At 54.4% G+C, this 16,164-nt stretch overlaps 1 protein-coding gene across 1 annotated transcript; it reads right to left on the reverse strand.

The window, feature by feature from the left end:
• Positions 1-11,631: 11,631 nt before the first annotated feature.
• Positions 11,632-15,635, reverse strand: CIST1 (colon, intestine and stomach enriched 1). Its single transcript, XM_069477223.1, has 5 exons — positions 15,527-15,635; positions 13,713-13,991; positions 13,208-13,603; positions 11,853-12,013; positions 11,632-11,742 (listed from the first exon to the last, which is right to left on the reverse strand). The coding sequence occupies exons 1-5, from the start codon at positions 15,633-15,635 to the stop codon at positions 11,680-11,682; spliced, it is 1,008 nt and encodes a 335-aa protein (XP_069333324.1). The 3' UTR covers positions 11,632-11,679.
• Between the last annotated feature and the right edge of the window lie 529 nt (positions 15,636-16,164).

Below are 16,164 nucleotides of genomic sequence, written 5' to 3' on the forward strand. Positions count from 1 at the left end.
CACGCTGATTCTCCGTGGATTCACACCGCTGTTCCTGTGTGGGAGCGGTCTTCTAGCGTTGTGGCAGGTCCGGATCGATGCCTTCCTCCCCGGGAGCGCAGATCCAGGCCGTCACCACCACTCCGCCATCTTCCCTGCTCCCTCCGGAGCAACTTTAAAACCCCATCCTTTGCATTCCCTGATCCTGGCGCACCTGCATCCCCTGAGCCGAGGGACACCTGCAACCCACGTACATACGCCAGGTGCATTAAGACAACACACCTCTCTCCCCTCTGACACACGCCATATCTAGGCCAGCTGTACATTAGGGTCACATTCCAGGAACCTAAGAGCCTCACAAACAGCATCTCCGTCCTGCTGTGGACTGAACCGTGTCCTCCAATGTTCCGGTCCTACTCTCAGCTACCTGTGAGTGTGAGCTTAGCTGGGGACCGGGTCTCTTTGAATGTGACTGAGTTAAGGTGAGGTCATTAGGGTGGGCTCTAATCCAATAACCGGTGTCCTTACAAGACGGGGGGAATGTAGATAAAGACACGAGGCAGAAGGCCACGTGACGACAGGGCAGAGACTGGAGTGATGCAGCCACAGGCCAGGGAACCGCCAAGGTCAGCGGCAACACCAGAAACCAGGAGAGAGGCCTGGACTAGCTTCTCCCCGAGAGCCTGGAAGGACCCAGTCCTGCACCACGTTGACGTCAGACTCCGGCCTCCCGGACTGCGAGGGAATACACTTCTGTCCTTTTAAGTTACGCAGTCTGTGGCCATCTGTCACGGCAGCCGCAGAAAATGCGTCAAGTCCCTAGTCCAGCTCCTGGCAGCGACCTAGGGAACGTAGTACGGACGGAGCCCAAGAGTTACTGCTGCAGAAGTGACTGCGGTCGCCATAAAATCAGAAACCCAGACGCTGACAAGCATCCAATGAGGGCGGAGTTGTGTACACCCGTGTGACGAGTTATGTGCTCATTACACCCTTCTAATGACGACTTCCAACAAAGAAACGTGCACGAAATAAGCGGGAAACCAGGACACGCGTGGCTCGATGTCAAGTCTGTTTACGCAGACATTATGCTGCACTAACGATGGAAAGAAAACACTCCCATGGACAAACAGCGCTTATCCTGGAACCGTGACATTACCCACAATTGTCACTTTTTTCTTTACAACTTGGCTCACTTTCCGAAGTTCGATGTCATGCCTATACCATGTCACGCTGGAGAAAGCTCGATTTATTGAAAACCACTTCTGTCCGAGGCTGCCAATCGAGCAGCACCCTTGGGACCCTGGACCGTGTTTTCATTCTGCCTCAGATGCGCTCCCGGCGGAGCTCGCAGGGAAGCCCACCTCTGGGTCTTAGATACCGGCCTCTCCTGCAACAGCCGCAAGCAAAACGTACTGAGATGATGCATGAGAGCTCCTCTCAGGAACACCCAGACTCCAGGGCAGCTGAAGTCGCTCTCTGGCAGGACCGCTGTTCTGAAGAGGGTTTTAGGATGGGGCGTGGCGGTTTTCACACTTGCCAAGGGCTCCAGTGGGGACAAGGTGGGAAACCGGTACACAGAAAGGACCTCACCGCTCTGCAGAGACGGCAAGCCAGGGCGGGCTGGTGGCCCTGTAGCCCCCTCCAGCCACCGACTGGCACGTGTAGGGCCCAGGGGACTGCAGGCTGCCCCCGCAAGAATGCCTTTCAGCAGGACAGGAGATCACGGTGAATCCCACAGCCCTGGGTTCAAATCCCAAAAGTCGCTTACTCAGGGCAAGACCCTGGAGGAACCACAGCCTGGCCAGTCCCCACCATCCTCTGCCACTAGACGGGGAAGAGGACACTTGTCAAAGTGACGTAAGGCCCATGGGAAGCGCTGACACAGGCTCCTCACCCCCGCAGCCTGCGCGGCGCAGCCGGACGTCCGTTTCCTACCTAAGAACTGCTGCCCGTCTCCCTCCAGGTGGACCGACCTCACGGGCAGCTCGTGCCGGGTGGTGTCCCGGGCCGTGGCGAACGCCTTGTACTGTTCCTTGACGCGTTCGGCCACTGCCTCAAAGGGACTGAGCATCTCCATCTGCAAGCAGGACGGAAGGGGGCCGTGGGAGGGGATCCTGCAGTCACCAGCCCGGAAGTTTAAGGGCTCAAGCAAGGTTAAGATACGGCTCTGCTCTTTCACGAGCCCCGAGGGGATCAGAGCTCAGGAGGCTTCTGAGGGTGTGAGGGGTGGGTGTGTGCTCCCCCCTCCCGCCAACGGCCCAGCAGACAGGAGGGCGGCCCAGGCTCCTCACCACGGACACGTGTCCCCTTCCAGTGTGTTCCGGGCCTGGGCTCTCCTGCCTTGGAGCACTCCACTTACGAGCCTGCCTTCCCAAGGCCAGCCTGGCACGGCCCACCCCCACCCCATACGTGCTGCCTGGGTCTTCACGGGCGTTTGTGACAATATACAGTTGACTCTTCAACAAATTGGGGGTTAGGGCTGTCACCTCCCTCCCCTGACCCATAGCAGTAGAAAATCCTATACAACTGTTTTTGTTTTGGAGACAGGGTCTCACTCTGTCACCTGGGCTACAGTACAATAATGCAATCATAGCTCACCGCAACTTCAAACTCCTGAGCTCAAGCGTTGCTCCTGCCTCAGACTCCCAAGTAGCTGGGACTACAGGTGAGCCACCACCATGCCCAGCTAATTTTTCCATTTTTTGTAGAAATAGACCAGCTCTTGCTCAGGCTGGTCTCGAAATCCTGGCCTCAAGCAATCCTCCTGCCTCGGCCTCCCAAAGTGCTAGGATTACAGGCATGAGCCACCGTGCCTGGCTGTGTGTAACTTTTAACTCCCCCTAAATTGAACTACTAATGGCCCACAGTTGACCAGAAGCCTTGCCGCTAACACAGTTGATTAGCACAATAGACCACTATCTACATATATTTCGTACATTCATGATATACCTTCCTCTTAATTTTTTCAGTACCTCTAGGCCATAAGGTTTATCTATGAGGCTTTTCAAGTTGTTGCAAATCCCCAACAGATTTTCCAATGTATTTATTGAAGACAGTCTGCTGATAAGTGGACGCACGTAGTCCAAATCCACGTTCAAGGCTCAACCGTAGGTGCTCACTTGAGGGTCTTTTCTTTTCCTTCCTCTGTGAGCTCCACAAGGTCAGGGGCCTGGTCTCAGCCCAGGCCTGGCTGCAGGGCTGCTCACGTGAACATGCTGGGCATTACGGGGTGAACTGTGTCCCCCAAATTCCTATCTGACGTCCCGACTCTCAGCACCTCAGGATGTGCCCTTATCCTGACACAGGGTCTTTACAGGGCCATCGAGTTAGAGTGAGGTCACTAGGTGGGCCCTAACCCAGCATGGCTGGTGTCCTGGGGGCAACCTGGACACAGACACACACAGGGAGGACACGCGAAGAGACACAGGAGAAGATGACACAGACGACCGTCCACAAGCCAAGGAGAGGGGCCTGGGACAGATCACCACTCCCCACGCCAAAGCCTTGACCTTGGACCTTCAGCCTCCGGAACGGCGAGACAATGAACCGCTGTGGTGCTTGTTACAGCAGCCGCAGGAAACCCACGCGCCGGGCACGGGGGCCCGTCCCCCTGGCCGGGCCTTTCTGGGTTCCCAGCGTTTGCTCCCTGTCCTTCCCCAACGCGGACACCTCTGTGCCAGTGCTGGCCACACGGTGCCAAGACTGACGTGTCTCCCACCAGCCCACTGACCCTCCAGGGCAGGCCCAGACCGTGTCTTCCTGTCACCGCACACGATGGTGATCAGGAGGCGCTCAAGGAACATCTGCACAAGTGAGCAGAAGGCACTGGTCCCCTCCCTGGTTGGCACGTTACGTTGTGGCCTCATTCTCTGGGAAACTGTCATAGACCAACACCTGGACAGGGGGTGGGCGACACCAAAAGCCCAGCAAAGAGTGAGACGTCAGCGAGCAGTGACATCCTACCACGAACGCCCCCTGAAATGGCGGGAGACGGCCCCGCCAGGATGCTCAGCTCAGAGCCCCCGGTCACAGGTGTGGCTCACAGCCGACCGGGGCGTCAAGGGCCTCCTCCCGCTCCCGCTTCTTCTGATGGAGGAGAAGGCTGCGCTTCAGCTCTGGGTCTTTTTCTGCAGCTCCTCCTCCTCTTTGCACAGTTTCAATAAATGTTTTTCTGCCTCTTCTTCAAACTGGGCAAGACCCTTCTCCATCTGTTAAACGAGAAACGAAGGCTCAGGCTGGAGGGGACGCCCTCCCGGTGGTTCATCGGGGCCGCCTTGCACCACGTCACACGTGAGCAGGGAACTGTCCTCACCTTTGCCGCCAGCAGCGCCAGCAGCCGCGTCTGGGACTCCATCATCTCCCTCTCCTCGGACAAGCTCTTGAGAAGAGGAAAAAGGCCCTTCAAGTTCCCGGGGAGCTGGGGTGAACCCAGCAGGGGCGGAACGTGACTCGTGTTTCCTGTGTTTAATTTGATAATTTGGGAACCCTCTGTGGTACGCGGCCCCGCTGCTTCTATTTTCTCGCGTGTTTCGTGTTTCCCAGCACCCTGTGAGCAGGAAGAGGGAGGTCTGGCCCTCCCACGGCACCGGGCAGGGGAAGGGGAGGGGGCAGCAGCCGGGCAAAGGCCAGCTCAGAGCACCCAGCGACTCGGTGCTGTGCCGGCACCAGCCCTCACCCCTAGGTCCTGTCCTCTCCCAGGTGAGGCCACAGCCCAGCTGTCCTCCTGCCAGGGGACGGGGCCTGGCCTCACGTCTTCCCTAGCACAGCACCGGCACAGAGAAGGCCGCAATCTCACGTTGGTTTCTACTGCTGTCTGTGTACTTGGGGAAACATAGACTCTACAGATGATCCAAGAACGTTTGTGCTCTTAATTTTTATCCTAAGGGGCACGGCTGGCTTGTCTGCTCCAGGAGCCCTGGGGCCTCAGGTGACACCTGGCGGAGGGGAGGCGCAGAATCAGATTTATGCAAACTGTGAACGGCAACCCCTTCATCTCAGACACTTACTGGGCTCTTTTTCCGAGGGGCAGAAAATGACGTCGACTCCATTTTCTCTGACCTTGTTTTTCTAATTGTGGAGTCTTTCTGACTGTACTTTTCTCTAAGATAAAGAGACAGCAGAATCAAACCCTGTCTCAAAAATAAATAAATACATACATAAAAGGGGCCTCAGGTAGCTCCTTTGTCACCTTCGTCCATGTGAGGACAGAGCAACAGATGGCTGTCCATGAACCAGGAAGCGGGCCCTCACCAGACGCCAAACCTGTCTCCACCTTGACCTTGAACTTCCCAGCCTCCAGGACTGTGAGCAACAAACGTTCATTGCTCCAGCCACCCAGTCTATGGGAACTTGTCACGGCAGCCTGAACCGACTAAGACAGCTTCAGTTCTGACCCACACACATGACCATACTTACATCTCACAAACCTTCTGCCAAGTCCCACGTGGTGACTTTGTTTTTGTCCCCAATGTTGGGGAAGCAGACGCAGCTTCCACTGCGGGACACTGCAGAGAGGCCGGTGCGGTCCAGAAAGGGGGCCGATGCCTGGGGTTTCTGAGCACTGGCGAGATCCCAGACTTTGAAAGATGAGGACTGCCAGGAAGCAGATGCCACCAAAGCCCCACCGCGGGCCAGCAGGCTCACAGGGCCCCCGGCGCCTTCGAGGATGTGCAGCAGGGTCCCCTGTTCCGACAGACTCCACACCTGAGGATAGAGAATAGGAGGGCAGATGTGACGTCTTCCTTACACAACTGTAGCTTGGAAACAGGCTTTATTAAGCCCATTTATCCACTTACGATGAATTTTTAGGCTGCGGCTCAAGGGACGTCACATCTCCCCAACCCCTTAAAGTTCCTCATGCCTCACTGATCAGCTACCGCAGCAGTTCCCAAAGCATGTCCCGGGGAACCCCTGGAGGGTGCCCCTGGGCCCTTTTAGGGGGTCTGCAAGATCAAAACTATGTTCATAATAATTCTTTTTTTTCTTTTTTTTTTTTGTTCATAATAATTCTAAGATATTATTTGCCTTTTTCACTCTCTTCCTCTGACAAGTGGTGGAGTTTTCAGAAGCTACCTGATGTGATATCACACCAAATATGAGAATGCAGAATCAAACATGAGAATCTGTATGTCTTATAATAAGCCAAACATTAAAGAGATTTGCAAAAATGTGAAACATTACCACTCTTCCCATGAATTTTTCTTTTGGTTTTAAGAAACGTATGGTGTTTTTTTTTAAATAAATGTATGTTACTATGTGAATATCATGTTAATTAATTAATGCATATTTGTGTATCCATAATGAAATGTCCCTTTTCATTTTTAATATGGTACATATTAATAGATACCAAATGCAATGAGGGACCCTGGATTAGATCCTGGAGGACATTATGCCAGGTGGAATAGGCACCGAAAGACAAACACTGCGTGATCTCATTTATATGTGGAATCTAAAAAAGTTGGACTCACAGAAGCAGAGAGTGGAATGGTGGTTACCAGAGGCTGGGGTGAGAGGGGAGGTGGGGAGATGGTGGTCAAAGGGTGCAAAATTTCAGGTAAACAGGAGGAGTAAGTTCAACGGGTCTGTTGTACAATGTGGTAACTGTTATTATTAATAATAACAACATATTGCATACTGGAAACCACTGAGAGTAGATTTCATGTTCCCACCACACACACAAAAATGAGAAGGATGTCAGCCGATGCATGTTAGTGAGCTGCATGGAGCCGTTCCACAATGTGTACATATTTCAAAACATCATTGTGGCACACCATAATTATATATTTTTATTATATTTTTTGAGACAGCCTCACTCTGTCGCCCCAGGTAGACGGCAGTGGCATTAACATAGCTCACTGCAACCTCCAACTCCTGGGCTCAAACGATCCTCCTGCCTCAGCCTCCCGAGTAGCTGGGACTACAGGCACGTGCCACCATGCTGGCTAGCTTTTAAAATTTTTTAAACAGAATGCCCAGCTAATTTTTCTATTTTTTGTAGAGACGAAGTCTGGCTCAGGCTGGTCTCAAACTCCTGACCTCAAGCCATCCTCTTGCCTCAGCCTCCTCAAGTGCTAGGATTACAGGTGCAAGCCACTGCACCCAGCCAAATATATATAATTTTTGTCAATTTCTTAAAAAGCTGGAAAAAAATAGCTCATAAGAAGAATAAATCAAACAAAAACAACAAGAAGACATGGGCAACGTATGTAACCTGCAATTCTGTATCCCCCATGACAATAAGATGAAAAAAAAAAAAAAAAAAAAAAAACAAGAAGAACTTAAAGAGCTCCCGAGACTAACATGTTACCACGTGCTTCATTCCCCAGCTTTGACAACTTTGAACTTATCGAGAAATTTCTTCCCCCACAACCCTGCTCTGCTCTGAAGGCCAAAATCTTCCCAACATCTCAGGCTCCGTTGGGAACACCAACTTCTCCTTTGAGCATCTTAGTGTTAAATAATTCCCACCCACGTCTGCCATTGGTGCAGGAGACACCCTCGTGTCCTCTCAATGAGCTGCTATATTTTACCTCACTCATTTGTGTGGGTTTCTGCATTTTGCAACTAAAAAAAAAATCCCTAAAGAATCACATTTTCTATTCCAGAGGCGGAGGTGAGGATGAGGGTTCCTGGATCTCCCACCTGAATGAGTGCATCGAGGGACCCAGTGACGATCAGGTTGTTCTTAGGACCAAAATCGGCTGTCTGGACTGTGTCCTCGTGTTGCAGATCGGTGGCCGTGAACCGGTGAAAGCCCTGCGAGTTGGCCAAGAACATGCGCACGGATCTCCCAAACCCTGAAACGGCAGGGAGCCGGGCTTATCCTCTTGTGCCTGGAGGAGCTGGAGGGTAAGGCGTTCGATTGCCAGGGACGTTCTGGAGCACCTGCTGTGTGCCGGGAAGGTGGACGTGATCCCTGGGGAGGGACCCCCCCTGCTGACCTCCTGGTTTCAGACTTCAGGCCTCTGGGACTATGAGACAATCAATCCCTGTTGTTTTAAGCCCCCCAAGTTTGTGGGCCAGTTTGTTACAGTAGCCCCAGGACATCTGAGCCGGTTTAAGTGGGATGAGGAGGTGGCAGCCACTGGAAAGGTGGGAACAGCAAGTGGGATGAGGAGGTGGCAGCCACTGGAAAGGTGGGAACAGCAAGAGACCACCAGGAGGTAGGAGCATCCTGAGTGTGTTTGAGGAGCTGCAGAGAGACTGGTGCGGCCGCCAAGGAGCGAAGGGGGGGAGATGGAGGATGAGAAAGCGTGGCTCGATTTAACAAATAAACCAATACCAGGACACTCAGTTAAATTTGAATTTCAGGCCGGGCGCGGTGGCTCACGCCTGTAATCCTAGCACTCTGGGAGGCCGAGGTGGGCAGATCGCTTGAGTTCAGGAGTTCAAGACCAGCCTGAGCAAGAGCGAGACCCCGTCTCTACTAAAAAAATAGAAAGAAATTAGTTGGACAGCTAAAAATATATATAGAAAAAATTAGCCGGGCATGGTGGCGCATGCCTGTAGTCCCAGCTACTTGGGAGGCTGAGGCAGGAGGATCGCTTGAGCCCAGGAGTTTGAGGTTGCTGTGAGCTAGGCTGATGCCACGGCACTCTAGCCTGGGCAACAGAGTGAGACTCTGTCTCAAAAAAAAAAGAAAAAAAAATTTGAATTTCAGATAGACAATGAGGTTTGTTTGTTTTTACTTTTTCACTAGTATAAGTATATCCCAGATAATTGTGCGGGACACACTTATCCTAAAAACTTAATTTGTCGTCTATCTGCAATTCACATTTCGCTGAGGGTCTTGTATTTTTTCTGGCAACCCTAACCCAGGGGACTTGCTCACTGGTGTTCCAAATATGATCTGAGTGATGTTTTGTTGAGAGGACCCCTAGCAGGGCAGGGAGGTGCACGAAGGACAGATTTGCGGAGGATCACTGAGGCCCCATAAAGGACACAAATGGGCCAGGCAAGGTGGCTCACACCTGTAACCCCAGCACTTTGGGAGGCTGAGGCAGGAGCATCCCTTGAGGTCAGGAGTTGGACAACAGAGCGAGACCCCATCTCTACAAAAAGTAGGAAAGTTAGCCGGGCGTGGTGGCATGTATCTGTAGTCTCAGCTACTAGGGAGACTGAGGCAGGAGAATCGCTTGAGCCCAGGAGTTTGAGGCTGCAGTGAGCTACGATTTTGCCACTGAACCCCATGTCCGGGCAGCAAAGCAAGACCCTGTCTCGAGGAAAAAAAAGAAAAAGACTTTTGTCCTTGGAACACCACGGGTCACCAGTTGATTTGCCCCTGTCCGTTGGCACCATCAGCTCAGGCGCCGTGTGTGCCTGGTGAACGTGATACCATTCAAGCGGGCATCCTGCCCTGCCACGGGAACTATTTGCTTGTAAGATAGGGGCGCCATCAATTCTTCCAGATATTCAGAAACAGCATATTGGTGAATACACAGATGTTCTGATGCAGGGCAGCATCGTGTTTGTGGAGTCAAGCCAGACTCTGGGTTCAACCCCCAGCCCCTCCACTTACAGCTGTGTGACCTCAGGCAAGTTACTTAACTTCTCTGTGCTTTAGTTTCTGCATCTATCGATGAGAATAATGAAAGTGCCTACCTCCCAGGGCTACTGTTGAGAAGTAAAAGAGTTAACACCTGCAAATCCCTTAGGACAGGTTCTGACACATTGTAACCACCCAAGTATTAGCGACTACTGTGACAGTAACTCTCATGAGGAGTGAGTCGCTACGCTACGCGCTTCACATGCATCATCTCATTTTAGCAACTGTCCGACGACACACGTCTCCCTACAAGGATACCTGCATTACATTCCTGTGCACAGAAAGATTCTCAGCAGGCCTGGCTTGACCACACCCCGCGCATGAAAGGTTTGGCCTTGACCTACTCCCGGGAGGCCACCTCTAAGCACTTGGAATGTGCCGTCTGATAAGAACGGTTTGCTTACCTGGGGGGTTTGGGTTACACCAGATAGTAACGAAGTGACTTATGGTGGGAGCTTTGGGACATACGGTAACACCTTGACCTGTGGAGGGGCTGTAGGCTAAGGGAAGCCCCCCTGGCCGCCCTGCAGCAAGGACAGTCAGCCATGTCTATGTGACCGACTCCCGGCAAAAACCCTGGATACCAGAGCTCAGGGGCGCTTCGCTGGCAGGCAGTGCACCATGCGCATTGTCGCACACTGTTGCTGGGAGAATTAAGAGCTGTCCCCATGACTGCGCTTTGAGGGGAGAACCAGAAGCTGACACACCTCGGTCTCCTGATCTCTGCTGCATGCACCCCTTCCCTTTGCTGATTTTATTTTTATTTATTTAATTAATTTTCTTTTTTTCTTTTTCATTCTTTCTTTCTTTTGTTTTCAGAGACAAGGTCTTGCTCTGTCACCCAGGCTCCAACTCCTGGGCTCAAGCGATCCTGATGTGCCATCATGCCTGGCTAATTTTTCTATTTTTTGTAGAAAGGGGGTCTCACTCTTGCTCAGGCTGGTGTCAAACTCCTGACCTCAAGTAGTCCTCCCACCTTGGCCTCCCAGAGTACTAGGATTACAGGTGTGAACCACCATGCTTGGGCCCTTTTTTTTTTTTTTGACATGGGGTCTTGCTATGTTGCCCAGACTGGCCTCAAACTCCTGGGCTCAAGGGATCCTCCTACCTCAGCCTCCCAAGTAGCAGAGCCCCTTATTCGTGTCTTGTCATAACACCAACCAGAATTTCTCCTGGCTACCTAATTGTCCCTCTTTCCTGCTAGACTGGAAGAACCTAACAGCCGGGGATTGTGTGGATGGACTCATCTGTGTACAAAATCATCCCTCCCTATCCTCGAACCTGGCCCACTCTATCTCTGTGACTATGTGGCAAGGATGAGAACTCCTATTTCAAAGATAATAAAGTGAAGCCCAGTAATTTAGGAGATTCCCAAGAACAGGGATTGGCAAACTACAGCCCAGGGGCCAACACCAACCTGCTGCCTGTTTGTGTATGCCTGTGAGCTAAGAATAGTGCCTGCATTTTTATTTGATTTTATTTTTGAGACCGACAATCCTCCTGCCTCAGCGTCCTAAATGGCAGAGACTACAGGTGTGCGCCACCACACTCAGCTAATTTTTAAATATTTTTATAGAGACAGGGTCTTGCTATGTTGTTCAAGCTGGTCTCAAACTCCTGGCCTCAAGTGATCCTCCTGCCTCAGCCTCCCAAAGTGCTGGGACCACAGGTGTGCACCACTGCGCCTGGCCCCTTGTTGGTTTTTAAACACCTCCACGGTTTTCCTACCACAGGGCCTTTGCACATGCTGCGCCCACTCCCGACTTTCCTCAGGGAGGCTCCTTCCCAGCTTTCAGGTCTGGGCCCCTCAGAGAGGCTCCGCTGCCCTCACAGCAAACCTGGACACACCGGCCCCCCATGGTCTGGCTGCACTGTCAACCTGTGACTCCGTGGCCCTCAGCACCATCTGAAATGATCTCATTGGATCCTCTGGTTCTCGCTTCTTCCCCCTTGAGACTGTGGGGCCCGTGAGAGGAGAGGCATGGTCCCCACTGTGATGCCAACACAGGGCCCAGCACATGGTAGGTGCTCAGTTAATGTTTGTCACACAAATCCACGACTCAGGAGGCCTCAGATGAACAGTAGGCACTTTATTCCCTCAGGCGCCACCCTCCCTGGGGCCCTAGCCCCATCCAGGCCCCGTCTCTGTCATCCCCTCACGGCAGGCTCACTCCGGAGAGCTGTGGGCGGGCAAAGGACGACCTTGAACTCACGGATTCCTGGTGGAAGAAAACGCACAATGGAGGTAACCAGGCACCGCAGGCTCTGCCGCAGGGGCTCGCGCTGCTTAGGAGAGAGGCTGCCCCACCCTGCCCGGGCCCCGCCTCACCATGGACACCTCTTCCAGCTTCTGGAACTCGGAGTCTCGCTGGCGGCAGCACCTCACGGCCATGACCACAGAGCCAGTGACCAAAACAGACACCAACAAACACACGGTCACCACCACGCCCGGGTTCCTGTGTATCTCAGAGGCCCCAGCGTCACCTGTAGCTGGAAAAAGGAGCCTCAAGTTCAGCGCTGGGACCCGCCCCTCCCAAGTCTGCGACATCCCCCAGGGCCAGAGCCTTCCAAATCCATCTTCGAGGAGCCGTGCTCACTTCCCTCTCTGTCGCCGCTGCGGCCTTTTGAAAGCACATTTTCATCCCTTGGCCTGAACACATCTGTCTATAAAGAATTCGTTTAGTTTGCTGTGTTTTCTTCGCCATTGCCGGGCATCCTCCAGGTCCTCTCGGAGTGAGAACCACCTAACCTAGACCTCCGTTTCCAAACGCAGCGACATTCTAAGGATGCGTGTGAAACAGGACCTCTGTGACGATGCCGTATGTTCTGTGACTTGAAGCAAAAAGTCATCATCGCACTTCATGTTTACACTCTTCCTGGAACATTTTGGAGACAACTGATTCTTCTAAATAACAGATTTTTCCAGCCCTCATAAAAATGCTGACCTCTATTTAGTCCCCGGGGCCCCGTCTCACCACACCCTGCAACCTCCTCACCCTCAGGGCCCCCGACTAGTGCCCACTCAATCCTGTTTCAGCCACCTCACTCTGTTTCAAACACACCAGGCACAGTCAGCCCCACCTCAGGGCCTTTGCACAGGCCTGGGCTGCCCTCCCCCTAGATACCTGCATGGCTCCCTCCTTCACCTCCTTCAAACTGGGACCCCTTGCTGACCACTCTTAAAATTTTCGAACCATTTGTACCCATGCCCCAACCCTTTGTCCGGCTCTATTTTGTTATTTTATAAACAAATATGTCATGAACAACCTGTCTCCCCACTGGAGCAGGTATTATTGTCTCTCTTACACACCGCTTTGTCCCCGGGACCTGAGACACAGTGGGCACTTAAACTTGCGTAGAGCCGGGCGTGGTGGTGGCACCTGTAGTCCCAGCTGCTCCGGAGGCTGAGGCAGGAGGATCCCTTGAGCCCAGGAGTTGGAGGTTGCAGTGAGCTAAGATGATGCCACTGCACTCCAGCCTGGGTGACAGAGTGAGACCCCCCCTTCTCAAAAAAAAAAAAAAAATAGTGCATAGAATGAAGGCTGCAAGGGCTTTAGACCACGGGAGTGGAGGGACGTCTTCGGCACATTCCCGGGTGTGTGCCTCCCCCTCGTGGTCAGTCTCAAAACTGCAGTCTGGTACCGCAGCCACCTCCCGCAAATGCTCAAACCTCCTAATGCTCACCTGGGCCAGAGGGCTCCGACGTCCGGTCGGTGGGGGCCAAGGACACGGAGGAGGGCTCCGTTCCCAGGCTGGGGGAAGTGTGACTCCAGGGCAAGGTCAAGGCTGTGGAACTGGGGGCAGTGGAATGGAAAGTGGGGGAGAGCTCTAAACTGGGCGAGCCCGAGCTGGAGTCCGTGGCTGTCTCTGATTGCAGAGCGGTGGAGGCCACCGTTGAATCTGTGGAGCTGGGGCTGGGCTGGCCCGAGGAGGTCACCCCTGAACTTGAGGGGCTGAGGTGGGTCGTGGAGCCTGACTCCGAACCCAAGACACCGGAGTAGGTGTTGGAGGTTCCCCCTGAACCGGGGGTGCTGTGGCTGGAGGGAGAAGAGATCAGGGGGCTGGAAGCTGAGGACTCATCTGTAACAAGTGGAAGGAAAAACAGCATTAGGGGCGCAGGGAGCGCGTGGTCACGCACCGCCGCTTCCCCTGTCCTCGCAGAAAATAAACGCCCAGTGCACAGGCAGACCGGAAGGATTTAGGACACCAGTGGGGAGCTGAGGCTCCCTGGAGCAGTCAAGCTCCTCGAAGCAGTTTCGAGTCCTGGTTGGCGCTCGCAGCCCTCTGGCCTCGGGGCTCTGGACGCCCTCTTGGATACAGGCAATGACCGCACCAGGGTGGCGTGCGGAGCCGCTCCTGTCAACTTTCTGGGACTCGGTTTCCCCTTTCATAAAGTGGAGGTCACGGGAAGTTGGAGCTTCGGACAGCTCATCACTCAGGCTCATGGTGGGTGCGAGGTGCTGCTCACCTGCGCAGACCCGCCCTGAGCTCGGAGGGGCTGGCCCTAATCTTCCCCAGGTCCCCGAAAGGTCCCTCAGAGCTGTCATGGGGGACACAGAGACATAAGTGCTGGGAATCCCCGCACTGTCTTGGACCAGCCACTCCCTGCCTCCCACCCCATCCCAGGCAAGGAGCCCAGGGCCAGGCTGAGGGGCGGGTAAACACTTCACGTCCCAGAACTGCTTCCTGCCCAGTTCCGGGTGGCCGGCACTTTAGGCGCTCCAAGTTCATTCATCAGCTGCTCACTGCCCCACCCTGTCCACTCTGCCCCAGGCAGAAACTTGCATTTCCTCTTAGCCTCACACCAGGCAGCAGAAACCCGGAAGTGACCCTCAGCACAGGCCCTGGGAGGGGGCCTGGGTCCACTTCCTGCTCCCTAGCGCTCTGTTCAGTTTCCCAGGCCCTGTGGGGATGACAAAGGAGTCCAGAACAGGCATGGAGCACTGGCCTGAAATCACCCCTATTTTACAGATGAAGTTATGAGGTTCAGAGTGGTAGAGGGCCTGGCCTGAGGTGATTGGAAAGGTGGGCAGAAGGTCCCTCAAGGACCCCCAGGGAGTCAAAAACTAAGAAGTCAGCCTCCCTGTACTACCTCCCACCATTGTTTGAAGAGGAATCCACACTATAAGAGGTTTCTGCTGAAATGAAGATGATTCAGAGGCCATAGTGGACCCCAAGCCAAGCCAAAACTCTGGGGAGCTGAGCTTTAAAACTGAACTGAGGAAAACCAGTGGGCCTTGAAAGAGGAAGAGGTGGAGGACACAAGCCTTACCAAGTTCCTGGTACAGAGTAGGCACTCTCGAGCAGATGGATAGTTTACCAGAAAGTAAAGTAGGGCTATTTCTAGGTCTCGTGCCAAGTGTTTGCTCTTCCCAGAGATGCCTTGACTGGCAGGCTAGCACGAGCCAAGTCAGGTGGTTCTAATGAGGGTCTGACACAGGCTGGACTGAGCCTCAGTTTCTGGAGCTATGAAATGGGGCTACATATGAATGCCTTACCTACAATAAGCAGGCCGGCTGTGGTGGCCTCTGCTCTGATATTACAGCTTTGGGGCTGGGACACACTCAAAGAGAGTGGTGTCTTGGTGGGAGGGGGCGGGGGGATGCAAGAAGTTCACCTCCACCCTGGGAACTGTCTTCTAGGGTAGCAGAAGAGAATTAAGTGAGACACCAAGAAGACCGTGCCACGGGTGACTCCTAACCAGGAAATGAGCCCTTGTTCCCTGGCCCCCGTGGCCCTGTGGTCCCCACCGTTCTCCCTTAGGGGGCTGGACCAGGAGAACTGAGGTTTGAAGCCCCAGGGCTTGGGGGCAGAGGGGTCGCTCCTTCTGAGGTCCCAACTTCTCCATTTGTTTCCGGGGAAAGGACAGCCTTCTCCAGAGGGCTGGCAGGCCGGCGAGGCCTGAGGGAGGGGTCCAGAAGCCAGGCGTGTGGCTGGGCCGCGTGCCCCCACCCGCGCCCCACGGCTTTCTGGAAGCCGGGCCTCCCTCTTTCCCGCTCTTACCTGCGAGGGTGCTAAGGGTAGGAGTAGAGTCGCTCCCGACAGCTGCCAGCAGCGGCACCAGGGCCAGAAGCAGCAGCAGCAGCAGCGGCGGCGGCAGGGGGCCCGCCATTCCTGCGCGGGGAGGGCCGCCCGCCGGCACAGGTGTGCCGCCAGGTGCCCGCCCGCTCCTGACACCCGCGCGGGCGCCCCCTGCCGGCAGAGCACATGGCTGCACAGAGGGGAGGCACAGGCGGGGCCTGCCCCCCAGGGGCGCGGTTCCTGCTCCTCCTCTTCACCTGGACCCCACCCCTTCTAACAGCCCGCCTGGACTTCGACCCTGAAGCCCGCACACCCTGCCGTCCACTCGGGACTTGCCACCCTTTCCCTTTCCCTTTCCCGGCCAGCACACCCCTCATCCCACGCCGTCATCCCCTCCGCCCCTGCCCTGGCCAGGCTGCCCACTCGGGGCGCCCCCAGCCCCCGCCCCTCCTTCCACCCTGGCCCTGACCCCGCAGGGCTACGGATATCTCTGTCTTGCTCTGCCTCACCCAGACTGGGGCCTTTCCGGGGGTGGCCCAGTATCCCCGCCGGAACCGTGGGGACATGACTCAAAGCCTCCAGCATTCCCGCCTGTCGTGCCCTGTAGGGCCTTTGAGGGC

This window comes from Eulemur rufifrons, chromosome 2 (assembly GCF_041146395.1).
Source record: "Eulemur rufifrons isolate Redbay chromosome 2, OSU_ERuf_1, whole genome shotgun sequence".
NCBI classification, from domain to species: Eukaryota; Metazoa; Chordata; class Mammalia; order Primates; family Lemuridae; genus Eulemur; species Eulemur rufifrons.